The sequence below is a fragment of the Ranitomeya imitator genome, chromosome 2 (genome assembly GCF_032444005.1).
Source record: "Ranitomeya imitator isolate aRanImi1 chromosome 2, aRanImi1.pri, whole genome shotgun sequence".
Classification (NCBI taxonomy): domain Eukaryota; kingdom Metazoa; phylum Chordata; class Amphibia; order Anura; family Dendrobatidae; genus Ranitomeya; species Ranitomeya imitator.
In genome coordinates this window covers 815,060,379-815,078,744 of record NC_091283.1, presented here as the reverse complement: position 1 = coordinate 815,078,744, position 18,366 = coordinate 815,060,379, and the positions used below count along the sequence as shown (strand labels likewise).

At 44.5% G+C, this 18,366-nt stretch overlaps 1 protein-coding gene across 1 annotated transcript in view; it reads left to right on the top strand.

Annotated features, from left to right (window-relative positions):
• Window positions 1-16,525, top strand: part of PPP2R2D (protein phosphatase 2 regulatory subunit Bdelta) — a 44,399-nt gene extending 27,874 nt beyond the window's left edge. The window contains exons 7-10 of the mRNA XM_069753901.1: window positions 3,642-3,806; window positions 5,077-5,246; window positions 12,469-12,560; window positions 14,241-16,525. Coding sequence (XP_069610002.1) covers window positions 3,642-3,806; window positions 5,077-5,246; window positions 12,469-12,560; window positions 14,241-14,520 — 707 coding nt within the window. The 3' untranslated portion in view covers window positions 14,521-16,525. The remainder of the gene's footprint in view (window positions 1-3,641; window positions 3,807-5,076; window positions 5,247-12,468; window positions 12,561-14,240) is intronic.
• The last annotated feature ends 1,841 nt before the right edge of the window (window positions 16,526-18,366 follow it).

The window sequence follows — 18,366 nt, the reverse complement described above, 5'->3', positions numbered from 1 at the left end:
GGCTACCCTTTAATCACCACTCAGAGAGAGGTGCCTGGTATTTATCACTTCTCGTTGACTGCCGCAGCAGTTACAACCGCATTCAGGTGAGTCAGAGCCGCAACTTTTACCGTGTATTTCACGGTCAGTAACGTCTGTGGTCTATTAACAGCTAAACAGAACATCTAGCACGTACCACAAGGCGGATCTCAGTGCCACAGGGTGGACCTCAGTGGCAGCATAAGTGGCCAGTCCACTTTCAGGTAGGTCGAACTCGCCGGTGTCAGGTACCAACTGGTTGCAGTTTTCCTTCAGCCACGCACTGGGCCTTAATTGCGGGTTGCTCCCCAGGAGCCTCTCCACTCTGTTTGGTTATTCGGTCCTACCACTAACTATCCAGTAGGTAAGTTTACAGTGCTGTCCTAGATTTATCTGCACGATCCAGTGCGTTACTCCATCTTATATGATTTACAGTATTATACGTCTGGCTGTCTCTTACGAAGTCAGAGCCCATATAATACCTTGACTCATGATTGTTCACGGCACTATTCTAGGGGCCTTTGAACTACCTCTATACAGAGCTTCCTATTTATGCATCAGTTCTTACCTCTTCTTTCTTACAGACACTGGATTCAACCTCGAGCAGCGCCGGGATTTTATTTCCGACTGTGGCAGGAACAGGTTCTCCCACCTCGGATAGGAATTGGATCTTACACTGTGCAAGCATCGTCCAGTGTACAGGGCTGCTCCACGCCTGGATCCAATGATGGGTTTTTGGGATAATACGTTCCTTCCTTCAGCAGGATTCGTATCCCTTTCATTGTTATCCTCGTTTGTGTGGTGTCTGATACTTAGGTAAGTAGATCCACACACTACAATCCTCTCCCATTCCAGAGGGTCCGGGACGGATAGGGTCACTCAGGTCGTCATAGGTACGGATCTTCCTTTTGGCAGTCAAGTTTTTTTCCGGGGCCTATGTACTCCTTCATAGGGCCAACTTCCCATGGAATTGACATACTCCAGTTTTTCATGGACTCTTCTCCCTTGACTGCTCATGTCCGATTGTGCTTATCAATGCCCATCTTGTCATGCTTTCTAGCAGGCTCCCAGTACCCTACTCTCAAGCTTTTCCTTGTCATTTCAATTTAATGGTCTTTTTTGGGTTTTTCTCTTAAAATCCTTAGTCCAGCCGTTCCAAAGAGGGAAGCTTCTCGGTTTTCCTATATTCCCTCTCCCCTGAACTTACTACGCGCTGGACCCCTTCTCCGTCTCTGGACCCTCCGGTTTTCCAGCTTTTCCAGTCCTCCTCTCCCACAGAGAGCATCCCTCAAGGATACCAACGACGAACTGATAGTCCACGGCAAAGTCGGCCATTGAAGTGTCCGCCGCTACATTGTGCCCTGCCTTTGTCTCCACCTAGACAGCAAGGTTTATAGACGCATGGGCTAAGCCGCTCCATCAGGGCCCCCTTCATGGAGTCCGATCGGAGAAAATCTCTGTCCTTGCGGACTAATTTAATCCTGCAGGAAGTGCATGGTATCCGTCCCCGCGGATGCCACCGCAGGTGCTACTTGGACATTCAGCAATATGGTGCCCTTCCGAAGGACCACTTGCTTATGGCGTGACAGGACTTATCCTCTAGGAAGTCCCTGACCGCTTGCCTTCCGAGGGTTTCCGTCAGTTTGTCTCCAACGTGAACCAATTATTAAGGAGGTCCTCGGAGGGACAGAGTTCTCCTGGGACCGCGTGTGCTTGCCTTTATTTCATGAAAGCCTTCATCCAGGTCCTCCCTTTCTTCAGACATCGGACACTCCTGCATTTTTGCGAGGGGTGGGTCCATTTTAATTTTATACCTTCCTTTCAGGCTCTCAACCACTTCCAGAGTCTGTGGCAGCAGTTTTGTACATTCTGTGGATCACAGGTTCAGTGCTCTGCTCTTACCTTGCCGAGGTTCTCCATGGTTCTGTTCATCATTCTTGATTCCCTTCCCTTTGTCCTGCTCGGACTCGTCCTTTGTAGCGTTTTCTCATCACGCTACCGGGTCTATCCAGCTAAGGCCCCCTTTTCAGTATAAGGGCTCGGCGTAGAGAGGCCCTCCGGCCTCCTAATCAACGTATGCCCACAAAATCCGGTCAGCAATGTTTAGATTTGCCAGGTCAGAGCAGTGCTCCTCCTTCCAGGTTTAAGGCGCACTCTACCCGGGCAGTGGGCGTCTCCCGGCGGTGCACATATAAGGCCTCTGCCTTGCACCTCTACAGACCGACGTTCGGTCCTCCACATGTTCGCGAAACTTCGATGCCTAGCTTAAGCGTATGCCGGCTTAGGTAGGAAGACCTTGCAGGCGACGGTGGTGAGTTCCTCTGACCTAGATTGGAGTTGACTGCTGTTCCCGCCCCAGGGACTGCTTTGGGACGTCCCATGGTTTCCTGTGTCCCCCAATGAGGCGATAGAGAAAACAGGATTTTTGGTTGCTTACCGTAAAATCTTTTTCTCTGAGCCTTCATTGGGGGACACAGCACCCTCCCAAGTTGAACAGCTTTGTTTATTGTTATACTGTTAACGTTTGAGTTCTTTGAACACTCTTTGAGCGTTTGAAACTGTTAATCTGTGGAGCGCTGCGGAGTTTGTTGGCGCTATATAAATAAAGATTATTATTATTATTATTATTATATTGTTCTTTCTCGTTGCTTCTCCTACTGCTTTCTCACTAACTGAATATCCTACTTCCAGTTGGTGGGGTGTATACTGCAGAGGAGGAGCTAACTTTTTTTATTTGCATAGTGTCAGCCTCCTAGTGGCAGCAGCATACACCCATGGTTTCCTGTGTCCCCCAATGAAGGCTCAGAGAAAAAGATTTTACGGTAAGCAACCAAAAATCCTGTTTTTATTTATGAATGCAGAAAATCGTTGTTACATTCTGCTTTTTTTCATAGATCTGGGTTCCATTTTTATACATATCTCAACTTACCCGGAATACTGCATGTAGGTGATGAGTGTGAGATCCCTGGGTGCACAGCTCATGTATAAGGGGTCCCGAGTTCATTATTTGTCTGGAGCAGGGATAGATCGCGTGCCTTGTCCATCCATTCATTGACCGTTGATCGCTTGGCTGTCAGTCTCCGTCCTCCGTGTAGACTTTTCGTAATGTTGCAGTGCGCACGCTTGCTTGCAGCTCTTTTCCAATTGGCTCCTCGTTCTTGTTATTGGTTAGGGACCCCAGCAGGCAGACCCTTCTGTCCACCAAAGTAGTGTGATCTTCGTACAATTTCTTTAGATTACAGGAAGCTATCATAAGTCCTCTTCATGTCATGTAGGCTAGTGTGATCCGAGGCACAGGTGCTATAGGAGCTCTCCAGTAGTATCAAAACTTAACTTCACCTAACGCAAACCTTAGTGATTGTGCGACGCCAAGTATACTATGCATAAATGTTTTGCCCCAAAAAGACATTGAAACCAGTCAAATGATTGATAATGACAGTAGATGACGCTACCTTTCCCTGTATGGTAAAGAGAGTGGATTCTTAAGTGTAAAGTTCTTTAAAAAAAAAAAACACTCTTGGTTGGTATAATTTAAAACTGCATTAACATTTAGTAAAAAGCAGAAGATTGTGTCGTTTTTGTTTTTTTTCCCCTGGAAGGAAAGACCTTAACCACATTGCCAGACATTGTAGATATTAAGCCTGCTAATATGGAGGAATTGACAGAAGTCATCACCGCTGCTGAATTCCACCCGCACCAATGTAACGTGTTCGTCTACAGCAGTAGCAAAGGAACAATTAGACTTTGTGACATGCGGGATTCTGCTCTCTGCGATAGACATTCAAAATGTAAGTACGTGGTTCTCGATAGAAATAGATTTTGTGTATTAACCCCCTCCATGACCGATCACCTATTTACGTCATCAGCCCTGTCCCTCCCTTCGATGCGGGCTCACGCTGAATTAATCAGCCATCAAAGTGCCTCTAAATCCGTGGGTGGATCAGAGATCAACCTGCGGTTGTTAATCACTTAAATGCCGCTGTCAATCTTTGACAGCGGCATTTAATACGTTCAGACAGTTCGTCATTGATCCCTCCAACATAACGAAAAAAAAATCTAAATGCCAAAAATCCTTTATTTTATTTTTTTCATCGCCACAACATTGCAATAAAAGGCGATCAAAACATTCTGTCTACCCAAAAATGGTATAAGTAAAAACGTCAGCTCAGGACGCAACAAATAAGTCCCGAACATAGCCCCAGATCCTAAAAAAATCAGAATGTTCAAGTCTTCGAAAATTGAGACAAAAGCGAAAATTATTACCGTATTTTCCGGCGTATAAGACGACTTTTTAACCCCTGAAAATCATCTCAAAAGTCGGGGGTCTTATACGCCGGGTACGGCGTCTGCAGGGAGCGGTCCTGTATGGTTCCCAGGATCTGGAGGAGGAGACTCTCCTTCAGGCCCTGGGATCCATATTCATGTAAAAAAAAGAATATGCTTACCCTCCGATGGCCCGCGGCAGCCTCCGTTCCTAAGGATGCATTGAGCGAAGGACCTTCGATGACATCACGGTCCTTTTTTTTTTTTTTTTTTTTTTTTAACACAAGTTCTGAATTTTTTTTTTTTTAACACTTAAATAAAAGAAAAAAACTATACATGTTTGGTATCTGTATACTCGTACTGACCTTGGGGAATTATTTCCAGGTCCATTTTACCATATATTGAGCATGATGAATAAAAAAAACATTGTGGAATTACACTTTTTTTTTGCAATTTCACTGCACTTGGAATTTTTTTTCCTGTTTTCCAGTACACTATGGCAGAAAAACATCCCGCCAAAAAAACAAGCCCTCATACAGCTATGTGGCTGGAAAAATAAGTTATTGCTCTTCGAAGAGGAGGAGAAAAAAATGGCAAATCGCTGAAGGGCTTGGAGAAAATTATTATTTTTTTTCAATGTGGGTCAATAGAGGGGATGTGATAATGATAATCATTCGATGGGAAATACTGAAGTGTATTGTTGAACACAATCTTTAATTTTTTTTTATAATATTTCGGTTAATCTTGAGCCATCTTTCAGAGCTTATATAGTCTTGTTTTGTTTTTTCTTTTCAGTTTTTGAGGAACCTGAAGACCCGAGCAGCAGATCATTTTTCTCTGAAATCATCTCTTCGATATCTGATGTCAAGTTCAGTAACAGCGGTCGCTACATGATGACAAGAGATTACTTGTCTGTCAAAGTGTGGGATCTCAACATGGAGAGCAGACCAGTAGAAACATATCAGGTTTGCTTTAAAACTTTTTTTTTTTTTTTTTGCAGATGATGACTACCATTAGGGAATGTGGACAGTTGTTTTTTTTGAGGAGCAGCAGAGTCTTCTCCCAAAAAAGTCTGAAAAATCACCCCACCCCCACCCCCATTCAGTGCTCACACAGGGTTAATGGCAGCGTTAACGGGCCGCGGTGTAACGCACTCCGTTAACGCTGCTGTTAACCCTGTGTGACCAACTTTTTACTATTGATGCTGCTTATGCAGCATCAATAGTAAAAAGATCTAATGTTAAAAATAATTAAAAAAAAAAAGTTATATACTCACCGTCCGTCGGCCCCTCTGATCCAGAACAGGCCTTTCCCACTCCTCACGAAGCCCCGGTGACCGCTCCATGCATTGCGATCTCGCGAGATAATGACATAGCGGTGACCGCTACGTCATCATCTCGCGAGACCACAATGCACTCTTGGGACCGGAGCGCGCAAGGAGCATCGGTAAATGCTTCGCTTGGATCCCGGGGCCAACGGAAGGTGAGTATATAACTATTTTTTATTTTCATTCTTTTTTTTTTTTTTTTTTTAACAGGGATATGATGCCCACATTGCGATACACTACGTGGGCTGTGCGATACACTACGTGGGCTGTGCGATACACTATGTGGCCGGCTGCGAACAATCAGCGACAGGCGCAGTCCGGCTGCGAATTGGCGCGGGATTTGAACCACGCTTCGCTAATTGGTCGCACCTGGCCGAATCCTGTGTATTCAATGTATTATTCTAAAATCTTCATAAATAAACTACATACATATTGTAGAATACCCGATGCGTTAGAATCGTGCTACCATCTAGTTATATATGAGAATATAGCATGTCAAATTATAAAACAAACAAAAGCTAATAACAGGGTGGGAGCTGTGTCCCCTAATGAATGGCTCGTAGAAAAGGATTTTACGGTGAGTACACAAAAATCCCTCTTCCTCCTTCGCCTCATTGGGGGACACAGACCATGGGACGTCCCAAAGCAGTCCCTGGGTGGGGACAACATCAGATCAGGCCCTCTGTAACCGCTACTTACAAGTGCGCCACCGCAGCCTGCAGAGTCCGCCTGCCCAGACTCACATCGGTGGAAGTGTGGGAATTCCCTCGATAGACAGGGAGATAGGCTGACATCTAACACGGAAGGACTCCTGGATGGTGAAACGAATCCACCAGGCTAACATGTCCGATGAAACGGCTAAACCCTTCCTGTAACCATCAGGAAGCCTTCTTATCGTCAGGAAGCCAAAATAAAGTGTCCGACCTTCGGAAGGACGCCATCCTCGGGACGTACCTACTCAGAGCACTCACTTCGTTGAGATTATGGGGAATCCATTCCATTTTGTAGACTGGAGCCGAAAGAGATGAGGGAAGAACGATGCCCTCATAAGTGGGAATACCATACCACCTTGGTAAGAAGGGACGGGGATGGCCTGAGGACAACCTTGCCTTGATTGTAATAAGGAAAAAAGTCTGAAAGAACAGAGCGGCAAGCTCTGAAGACTCATCAGGATGACAAGATTGCAGAGAAAAAAGGGGCGACCTTCCCTGATAAAAAAGATCTAACAGTATGCGTTAGGGAAGAACTACATGTGAAAACTCCCTGTTGCAAGAAGACGGAAAGATACTAGCTCCGCAAACAAAAACTGACGTGGTAAGTGCGGATCCCCGAGGATCACTGGGGCCCTTTCTGCTACCGAAAGACTTTCGGAAGTAGTGGAAGAGGGGTTATGGAAACTGGTACCACGGAAGAACCAGAACATGCACTGCGATGGCTCTTGGATCTTGAGGCCGAACCATGAACTCGAGTACATTGGCGTTCAGTCTGGACGCCATCCGATCTACAACTGGAGAGCTCCAGTGAAGGCAGATCTGATGGAAGACTTCCGGGTGAAGTTCCCACTCGAGGGGAACCCTGACGGCTGAATGACTGCCGCCCAGAGTTCTACTCCTGGGATATGTACTGCCGAGATCACCGAATGATAGATCTCTGCCCATCAGAGAATGTGAGGTACCTCGGCCATGGCACCTGACCGTGGGTACCTGCTAGATGATTGACATATGGCATTATCCAATTGAATTTGGATGGGGTGACCCGCCAGAAGGCAGTGGACCTGCTGTAGGACTAGCCGTACCGTTCGGTTCTACAGAGCAATGATCGAGAGAAGACTGGCATTGGTAGTAACCAATAACCATTGAACCGGGAGAAAGGCCCTGGATGAGGAAGGAGCTCAGAGACTACCCTCTGAAAGCCTGTTTGACTCGCTGAAAACAAGTGGAGCGAAGGAAACTGCTTCCATTGTCGTCACCATTTTTCTTCAGAACCCTCCTAGCAAATCAAATGAAATGAGGGAATGAGTGATCAAGTGCGCAAGCTCCCTGTTGAAGGGCCAAGACCTTGTCTCGAGGGAGAATTACCATCCATCTGGAAGTTGTTCAGGATCATCCTCAAAAAGGATCTACTAGGCTGGAAATGAGGAAAACTTGTCTTAAGTTTAGCTGCCAGCCCAGGTGAGAGGGTATCGCAAGTGATATAGACGACTCGGCGTAGTCCTGGAAGAGCGGCTAGAAAGTCGACCAAATAGGGTAGGATGACCACGCCTCTAGGGTGCAAGAGGAACATGACAGCCGCCATGACCCTTGCGAACACTCTGGGTGCGGTAGCAAGGCCAAAGGGCAAGGTCGTGACTTGAAAATGCTGTTTACGGATGAAAAAGCAAAGCAACTTTTGAAGAGGGGGGAAAAATAGAGATGAGGGTAAGCATCCCGAATGACGATGGATGCCAGAAACTCCACCTTTTTCCGTTGAAGTAATGGCTGAGCGGAGGAACTCCATCCGAAAAAGGAGGACCTTGTCAAAGGTTGTTAGAAGTTTGAGGTCCAGGATTGGTCTTACTTTTCCTTCCCCTTTTTGGAACCAAGATCCCTTAGATCTAGACTGTTCTGGACAACCCTTCCTCTTCTGGTTGGTCTGTAGGAAACATACGATCCCTTGTTAGACTTCCGCTCAGAAGATTTGGTCAGCTGTACTGTCTTTGGGAAAAGGTTACTGGTGTGAATCAAAGTAGTTAAGGTCTCCGACCAGGAGACAATTGCTCTAGCAACCCATGCAGCGGCTAAGGAAGGGTAGAGCGCTGAACCTGAAGCCGCAAGACGAAACAAACCAGATTTGCTATCTTGACAGTCCGTGGTATTTTTAATTGATACATCGGGCAGGGATACTGGTAGGTATACCACAAGAGATTCTACCCGGTTAGTCTGCCAAGTGGCAGAATGCGGGGCTGCATCCAGCAGTTCAGGAAAAAGCCGTCTCTTGCCATCACCGCTCTCTTTTGACAGTGCAGAGTTAAAAATTAGGAACCCTTGGTCCACCATCCTCTTAACAGGGAAGTGGAGCGGGATCGTCTGCCTTCTTGCATCATCTGCTAAATAGTGGTGATGCAGAGGGGGGTGCTCGGACGCCAAAAAGGGTGCCTCTGTACATCCACAGAGTTCAGGTCCCCAGGTGGATAGGGCAGGTTGTCTGGCGTTAGGCTTGGATGCAGAAGAGGATACATGGAGGCGACACTCCATGTGCTCGTCTGTTGACGGTGTGGGGAGATCGGAGCCCTTTAAAGGACCCATCGCCATTAAAAATCAGACCAGGTATGGCATCCCACGTAGAGGCTTCTGTCCAGTGAATCGCTTATCCGGACTGAATGGCAAATGCTCTACGAGGGAGTTTAGTCTCCTTATGAGGGACACTGCGTAGTCTAGAGCAGAACCAGATTCCTCGTCAATGTACAGGGATTGGTTGATATAAATAGGCGAGTTCATCCTTTTCTGAAGCTCTGGCAAGTCCAGATCCAAGGCAATATCCGATCCATATTCAGAGCCTTGTTCTCAGCAAATCGTTGGTGAGGGATCAGGAAATGAAAACTTCCGTTTTCTAGGCGCCTGTAAGTTTCTAGAATACTTGCTGCCCCTGCTAGCCGACGGCTCCCATGTATGAGAGGGACCATATATGTCGGTCCTGTGAGCACTCCGAGCCACAGAGGGTTCACGGAGGGATTCAATCTCTTGGTCAGAGAAACCATGGATTGTGGTCAGTGACTAAGTCCACTGAGGGGAACTAGATACCCTGGGATCAGCGGTGGAGGGCTCCTGTGCTCATTTAGGGTAACGGGCATCGGATTGATCATGTGCCTTTTAGACCAGGGCATACTGGTCATGTGCCTTTAAGACCAGGGCATACTGGTTAGGTACTTCCTTACCTGGGTACTGATGTTGCAGTGTCGTTGTGCCCCTTTAATGCAAAAAAAAAAAAAAAAAAGTCGCCCCTGTGTGAGCCGGCCGGGTGGACCAAGATGGCCACCGGGAGTTAGAGGTGATAAAAATCTCGTAGAGAGCGAGAAGCGCCAATTCAGGGGCGGATCCACATACACAATGTGGGCGGAACCTCGAGACTTCCAAGAATAGGCCCAAACTGGGGCCTAAATTTCTGCAGCCGGTGGGAGCGATACCAGCGGTAGAAGTGAATGGCGTTGTAATGGCCGACTAAAATTGAGTGCTCCCATGCCAGGCGAGAAGCGCCAGAAAAGGTGGGTGGAGCTGCCTTAGCGCACCATAGTGTGGGCGCAGTTTCCGGTATGCGGCGTACGCATCGGCCGAAGCCGTGGGCTAAATTTTTGCAGCTGGCCGGAGCGTTACCTCAGGGAGGTGGCCCACAGGGAAGCCATGGCTGAGGCTGCCTGTCATCATGTGAATATCCTGCTGCAGAGGCCCACCGCTGATTGGATCCACTCACCATCGGTGACTGGGTTTCAGTGCCGAGGAAAGTGCACGCACTCTATTCTGCTGCAGGCTAGGTATTGCAGCGTGGACGGTGCAGGGATAAACCTCAATCCACCATCCCTTTGTTAGGGAGGTGGAGAGGAACCGTCCGCCTCCTTGTGCCATCCGCTTTCACAGTGGTGGGACAGTGGTGGCCGCTCGGACGCTATAGAGAGGGGCCTCTGTACATCCACGGAGTTCATCTCCCAGGTGGACAGGGCCAGTTGTCCGGCATTAGGCCTGGCTGCAGAAGAGGGTACGTGGAGGCGACAGTCCCTGTGCTCGTCTGTTGATGGTGCGGGGAGATCGGTGCCCTTGAAGGGACCCATCACCCCTAAGAATCAGCCCAGGCGTGGCACGTCGCAGGAGAGGATACGGGGAGGCGACACTCTCCGTGCTCGCCTGTTGATGGTTCGGGGAGATCGGAACCTTGAAAGGATCCATCGCCCCTTCGTTGTAGAGAGTAAAATCAAAAATGGGTAAAAATAAAGTTTTGGGTCTGAATAGCAGACCCGTCCGTGTGCCTCCTACGGACACTTAGGCTACGTTCAGACTAGCGTTGTGCGTCGGCGACGCAACGCATGCAAAAAACGCGGCAAAACGCACGCAAAAACGCTGCGTTTTGCGACGCGTGCGTCGTTTTTTGCCGAAAATCGGACGCAAGAAAAATGCAACTTGTTGCGTTTTCTTGGTCCGACGCTTGTGGCAAAAAAGACGCATGCGTCGCAAAACGCAACAAACAAAAACGCATGCGTCCCCCATGTTAAACATAGGGGCGCATGACGCGTGCGTCGCCGCTGCGTCGCCCGACGCACACTAGCACAACGCTAGTCTGAACGTAGCCTAAGCAAGAACTGGTTAGCTGAGAGCCAGCAGGAGGGTGTATACTGCAGGGGAGGAGATCACTTTCTTTGTATCACTTAGGCTACTTTCACACTTAACGTCGGTACGGGCCCGTCGCAATGCGTCGGGCCGACGCACGTTGTGAAAAAAATGAACAACGGGGGCAGCGGATGCAGTTTTTCAACGCATCCACTGCCCCATTGTAATGTCTGGGGATGAGGGGGCGGAGTTCCGACCGAGCATGTGCGGTCGGAAATGTTGGACACGACGCACAAAAAAATGTTACATGTAACGTTTTTTGTGCCAACGGTCCGCCAATGAGGCGGAGAAATGACACCATTAAAAATACTGATCTATCAAAATATAAATAAATTTAATTTGTTCAGTAAACGGCATAATTGAAAAAAAATCAAAACGCCAGAATTATGGTTCTTTGGCCACCACAACATTGCAACAGCAGGCAATCAAAACATCGTATCTACCCCAAAATGGGATCAATAAAAATGTCAGCTCGGGGTGCAAAAAAAAAAATGCCTCACCCAGTCCCAGATAAGGAAAAATGAAAACGTTTCAGAAACTGGCTGCAAAAACATTTATTTATTTATTTTTCACAATCTAAATGAAAAAAAGTGTTTGGCATCAGCGTACTTGTATTGACCTGAGGAATTATATTACCAGGTCTGTTTTACCATATAGTAAACACAGTATAAAATTCCTAAAAAAAATATAAAAAAAAATAAAAAAATTTTTCATGCTATTTCACCGCACTTTAAATACCCCCCCCCCATCTTTTTCCTTAAGGCTATGTGCACACGTCCGGATTTCTAGCATAAATTTCCTGAACAAAACCGGTCATTTTCTGCAAGAATTCCGCATGCTTTTTTTTTTCGCGGTTTTTTTCAGGAGCTTCCCAATGCATTAAATAGCGGCAAAAACGTGAAAAATCTGCAAAATTAATGAACATGCTGCGTTTTTTACCGCGATGCAGAATGCATTAAAAATGATGGGATGCTTATATATACATTTTTTAAGCGTTTTTTCTGCGGTAAACGGCTGAAAAAAACGCGAAAAATCCTGAACGTGTGTACATAGCCTAGAATGGATAAAATGTAAATATATATATTTGGCAATAAGCAAAAGAATATTTTGATCACACTTCGTTGCCACCCCGTAGCTCCACTTTCGGCTTCTGCTTGAAACAGGAAAGTGGATCCTTTCAGCTCTTCCTTGGATCTGTGCGAGAAGGGGACTGACTGCTCATTTCATCGGCTAAGCCAGCCCCCTTTTCTGTCTGAGCTGATCCATAGACAGAAGTGGGATGGCTTATTGAAATTAGTAAGTAGTAAGCTAATCCTTTTCACACGCATCGTGTGCCAACTTGTTTTACTTTCCTTTTTCATGCAGAAGCCGGAAACGCTGTCCCCATGCGGAAACTCTGACCCCTTTGTATATAGTTAATCATTTCTAAATATAAACAAGTGGACAGCTCCTTTAGTAGACGTTGTATACTCATGCATGCTAATCTTTACCAACCCTCCCCCTCAGGTTCATGAATATCTTCGAAGCAAGCTTTGCTCCCTGTATGAAAATGACTGCATCTTTGACAAGTTTGAATGCTGCTGGAATGGATCAGACAGGTTAGTTAATGCACATTTTCTATAAAAAATGATTTTGATGACTACTTGCAAAGTTGTTTTTTTGTTTTGCCCTTTGTGTATGGTCAGAGGCAGATTTGCCGAACTTTTTTCATTGCTCTCCAGCTTAAACTTTTCCATTTGTTGCTTGTTCACAATAATGTGCCACTTTTGTAGTGTAAAAAAAAAAAGTGGCATAAGTGGCTCCATAAATGCCACCATTGTCATACTTCTGTAGGTTGTTTCTGTCCACTACAAGTCTGAAGAGACATGTAATACGTTGCAGCAGTTTGAGGGCATTGTACACTCCTTCATGACCGTGCAATTTTTGTTTTGTTGCACTTTTGTTTTTTTCCTCCCCTTTTTCCAAGAGCCATAAATTTTTTTTTTTTTTTTTTTGTCAATATAGACGTACGAGGGCTTGTTGTCTTTTGCGGGCCGAGTTGTACTTTTGAATGACACCATGGACTGAAAAACTGCAATTCCACACACACTTGTTTTTTGGGCAGTTAAGGCTACGTTCAGATTAGCGTTTCCCGACGCTGCGTCGGGAAACGCAGCGGCGACGCACGCGTCATGCGCCCCTATGTTTAACATGGGGGACGCATGCGTTTTTCTTGTTGCGTTTTCCGACACGTGCGTCGTTTTTTACGCTAGCGTCGGACGCAAGAAAATGCAACAAGTTGCATTTTTCTTGCGTCCGATTTCGTCAAAAAAACGACGCACGCGTTTTTTCGTGCGTTGCGTCGCCGACGCAGCGGCGCGCAACGCTAATCTGAACGTAGCCTTATTTACCATGTTCACTATATGGTAAAACTGACCTGATCTGGGGCTGGGCTGGGTGAGGGCTTATTTTGTGCTCTGAGCTGACTCCTTGTTTTTGTTTTTTTTTGTTTTTTTTTTTTTTATTGGGGTAGATACGATGCTTAGATTGCAATAAGAGGCAATGCTGCAGCTGCCAAAAAATTCTACAGTTTTTGACTTTTTTTTTTTTTCTCATTACTTAGTTTACTAATCGGATTAATATATTTTATATCTTAATCAGACATTTCTAAATGCAATGATACCAAGCGTGATGTTTTTTATTTTATTTTTCAATTTTTGGCAGTTATCTTGTCTTCCATTTTTCTCAAATGGGAAGAAAAAAAACTTAACCCATGCTCCCGATCATCCAGTCCGTGAAAAACAGACCACATTAAGATAGCATCTATGTGCTTTTTTTATGTGCTGTGAATTATTGACACTGCAATGAGTAGGAGAATTAATATTCAGTAATTTATTATTCTAGTCTGAATGTCCGCAAATTTGTCCACAACCTGTGGCCCTCCCTACTGTTAAACTACAACTTCCAGCATATTCTATAGAATTAAAAATTTTCCCGTCACCCATGACCTGCATATTCAGGTGTGCGGTCATGGTTCTGGTAAAACCGGCTACCGGTAAGTAACCTTGGTGTTTTCCCTTCACCCATGACACAGCACATCTGACTATACAGGTGCTCTCATGGGTTCTGGAAAACCCGGCTACCGGTAAGTCACTTGATTGATCCAGGTTGTTGACGCAGGATGCTGACCTCCAGCCTAAAATAAATCTCGTTCTGCAAAGTCTTTGCTGCCCCGGCCTAAATTGAGCTTGGGTGATTTCTCGTAAGTAATGATTTGTTTGTTTTTTATTCCTCCCCAGCGCGATTATGACTGGCTCTTACAACAACTTCTTCAGAATGTTTGACAGAAACACACGCCGGGATATCACCTTGGAAGCATCGAGGGAGAGCAGCAAACCACGTGCCATTTTAAAGCCAAGAAAAGTCTGTACCGGCGGTAAGAGGAAGAAAGACGAGATCAACGTCGACAGCCTAGATTTCAACAAAAAGATTCTACATACTGCATGGCACCCAAAAGAGAATATTATCGCTGTTGCTGCCACCAATAATTTGTATATATTTCAGGACAAAGTTAATTAAAGATGGCATTTTCTTTTTTTGTTTTTGTTTTTTGTTTTTTTTTCTTTTCAATTTTTTTTTTTTTTCCCGAGGACAAAGTCTTGTTCTTGCATAGTTAAACCTAGTAAGACATTGGACTTCACTGTCCTTCCGGTAAAGAATGCGGATGCACTTCCCTCTGTCGAAAATAAAACACAAAAAAGAGAAAAAAAATAACTAGAAAGCTGACCTGGATTTTATTTCATGCCAGCACACTGTTATCAATGGTGTGGAAGAGAGGGCCCTACATCCAAATCCCAAAATGCATACCTGGTATGAGCTTATCTGACTGAGGCTGGTGCTCAACGTGTCATTTGTAGCCTTACTTCCATTTCACAGACCAAAACCGTAACCGCAGGGAAATCAGATTTTCTTTTCCACAATTTTTTTTTTTTTTATCTGCTTCGCATTAATTGGATGTCCTAAAAACACGATGCATTATGTAAATGCCTGCAACATTCCTTCTCTGGCCTTTAGCTTTGAGCAAATCGATTCGCATGACCCTGGTCCAGTGGCTACCAGGCTGATGTCCTGCAAACCTCCTTACCTTCCGGAATCCCAGCGCTGCTTCTTAGGCCCACTTTTAAGTCATGGGTGCGATATGACGTAGCACCAGACTGGCTAATCTGAAGAGGAGCTGGGCATGCCACGAGGCGGTTTGCAGGGATCCCATACGGCAGTAACGATATACTGACCTGGATGCTGGACTGAGGTCATGCGAATACATTCACTCATCTCTACTGGCCTCTCTAAGATAATTTTACATTTTGGCACATACAAACTGGGCTTAAGTGTAAACCGTTTTTTGGATTTCAATTTTTATTTTTCCCCTCCCATGTTTATTTACTGTATTAACAACCACATTTCATTGTGGTAACCACTTAATAAAATGACAAGGTAAAGTGTTTTTAAATTTGATCTTGCGTATTCAGTCTTTTCATTTTATTTTTTAATTCTTTGCACGCTCCATCATCACTGCTAGACCATTGCACTTATTGGTGCAGTACAATTTTTCAAGGTTTTTATTTATTTTTGCATGATGCATTGTATTCCAAGTATGATGGAAAGTTCAGTCGTACACTGGCTATAAAAGAATATTTGGGGAATTTGTTTTTTCTGCATCAAATTTAGATGGAAGACCTTTTTTATTTATCATTTAAAAAAAAAATAACTTTCTGTAGACAACATTATGGTTATGCCTGTGAACTTTGGCCCCGATAAATGAGAAATATGGGGATTTTTGCACAGTATTATGCAGAACGGTTATAACGTGACCATAATTGACTAATCATACCTAATGTGCATTATTTTATGATTTATATATTTTTCTAGGTTTTTTTATATATATTTTTCATGTCGTTTTTTTTCTGTCATTGCACTTCGACTCAATGTTTTTTGTTTGTTTTTTTTTAAATTTGCAAATGCCAAACTTTTTTTTTCTTCTCTCTTCCTTTTATTTCTTAAAACATCAAAAGGTAGCCTCAATGAACAAATGGGTTTGATTAGGAAAATGCTTAACTCTCATTTCTGTTTCCTAAAACTGAGTCCTAAATACAGTTTAGCTTTAGGAAACATGGACTGGTACCAACTTCGATGATTTTGTGCCTCCATGATGATGGGTTTGACCTGCAGTCCTTGTAATAGAATCAGTGGTCGGTTATGGTAATATGCAAGAACAAAATATGTACCTCATACCTAATTATTGTCAATAGTGACACTCGTCACTAAAGCCTGAAATTCGTTTAAAAAAAAAAAAAAAAATCCTTTAAGGTATGATTTGATGGGGGGGAGGGGGGGTTAAAATCTTGTATATTGGTTGTCACCATTTCCAAATGCAAAATTATGGAATTTTTTTTTTCTTTTTCTGGCCATAAAATTTGACCACATACATTAAAAGAACGCAAATAGGCCTATACAACAGGATTGTATATATTTGTTCAATTATTTTGACCAAAAAAGTTTAATAAATTTTAAATGTTTACCTGAATTTACTTTGATGTGGTAACTTTATTAATAGTTTAGCACAAGTGTAACATTTCATGTGTTTTACTAATAACAATGCTTGAAGTGAATAGGTTATGGAAAATGTCCATTTAAGTGATATATTTAATAACTGGTGATGATTGGCATGCTCGTGTGCTAATTATCTTCAGCGTGCTTGAATACTACGTTAGTCCCCGCGGCTGCATGTCTCAGGGCTGTCGATCTGCCGCGAGTTATGCAGCCGCAGGGACTCTAATATTCGTACGCTGAAGATAATCTATTCGCAAACGAGCATGCTCGCTCATTGCTAGAACTAATAAACAAAAAAATGTCTTGCAACTTTCACATCAGCCCTTAAACCGAATAGTAGGCTCATATTTCCTGTTCTGTTCAGATCATTTTCAGCAGCCACATGGACAAAGGCAACTGATTCACTGACTTGTATAGTAGTATTTTCTAGGCATGCTCTGGGCAGAGGTCGTGATGAAGGGAGGGGGAGAATGTGAGCTGTAACATTGTGAATGGGGGAGTCCTGTGTTAGCGGTCATTATAATACTGTCTGTGATGAAAATGAGACTACTGAAAAGTGATCTGTATGGCACTGGAATGGGGGCCAGTGTGAAAACCGGAAGACTTGCTCTTGTTTTGTAATAGTGATATATATTTTTTTCAAATATGATGTGTATATATATATATATATATATCACACACGCACACACACGCACACACACACACGCGCACACACACACACACACACACGATGGTGGCCCGATTCTAAGGCATCTGGTATGCTAGAATATGTATGTATATAGCAACCCCTAGTATATAGCACAGGCCATGTAGTATATAGCAGATAAATACGATGTGGCCTGTGCTATATACTATGTGGCTGCTATATACAAACATACATACATATTGTAGAATACCTGATGCGTTAATACAGGCCACACAATATAGTGTCATGGCCAAAAGTATTGACACCCCTGCAATTCTGTCAGATAATACTCAGTTTCTTCCTGAAAATGATTGCAAACACAAATTATTTGGTTTTATTATCCTCATTTAATTTGTCTTAAATGAAAAAACACAAAAGAGAATGAAGCAAAACATTGATCATTTCACACACAACTCCAAAAATGGGCCAGACAAAAGTATTGGCACCCTCGGCCTAATACTTGGTTGCACAACCTTTAGCCAAAATAACTGCGACCAACCGCTTCCGGTAACCATCAATGAGTTTCTTACAATGCTCTGCTGGAATTTTAGACCATTCTTCTTTGGCAAACTGCTCCAGGTCCCTGATATTTGAAGGGTGCCTTCTCCAAACTGCCATTTTTAGATCTCTCCACAGGTGTTCTATGGGATTCAGGTCTGGACTCATTGCCGGCCACCTTAGAAGTCTCCAGTGCTTTCTCTCAAACCATTTTCTAGTGCTTTTTGAAGTGTTTTGGGTCATTGTCCTGCTGGAAGACCCATGACCTCTGAGGGAGACCCAGCTTTCTCACACTGGGCCCTACATTATGCTGCAAAATTTGTTGGTAGTCTTCAGACTTCATAATGCCATGCACACGGTCAAGCAGTCCAGTGCCAGAGGCAGCAAAGCAACCCCAAAACATCAGGGAACCTCCGCCATGTTTGACTGTAGGGACCGTGTTCGTTTCTTTGAATGCCTTTTTTTTTCTCCTGTAAACTCTATGTTGATGCCTTTGCCCAAAAAGCTCTACTTTCCAGGTCGTCCACATGACAGCACCACAGGAGGTTGCTCTTCATATCCTTGATAGGGACAGGAACACAGAAGAGGTTAAATAGCCCCTCCCAACCTCCACCCCTCAGTGTATTTCCTGT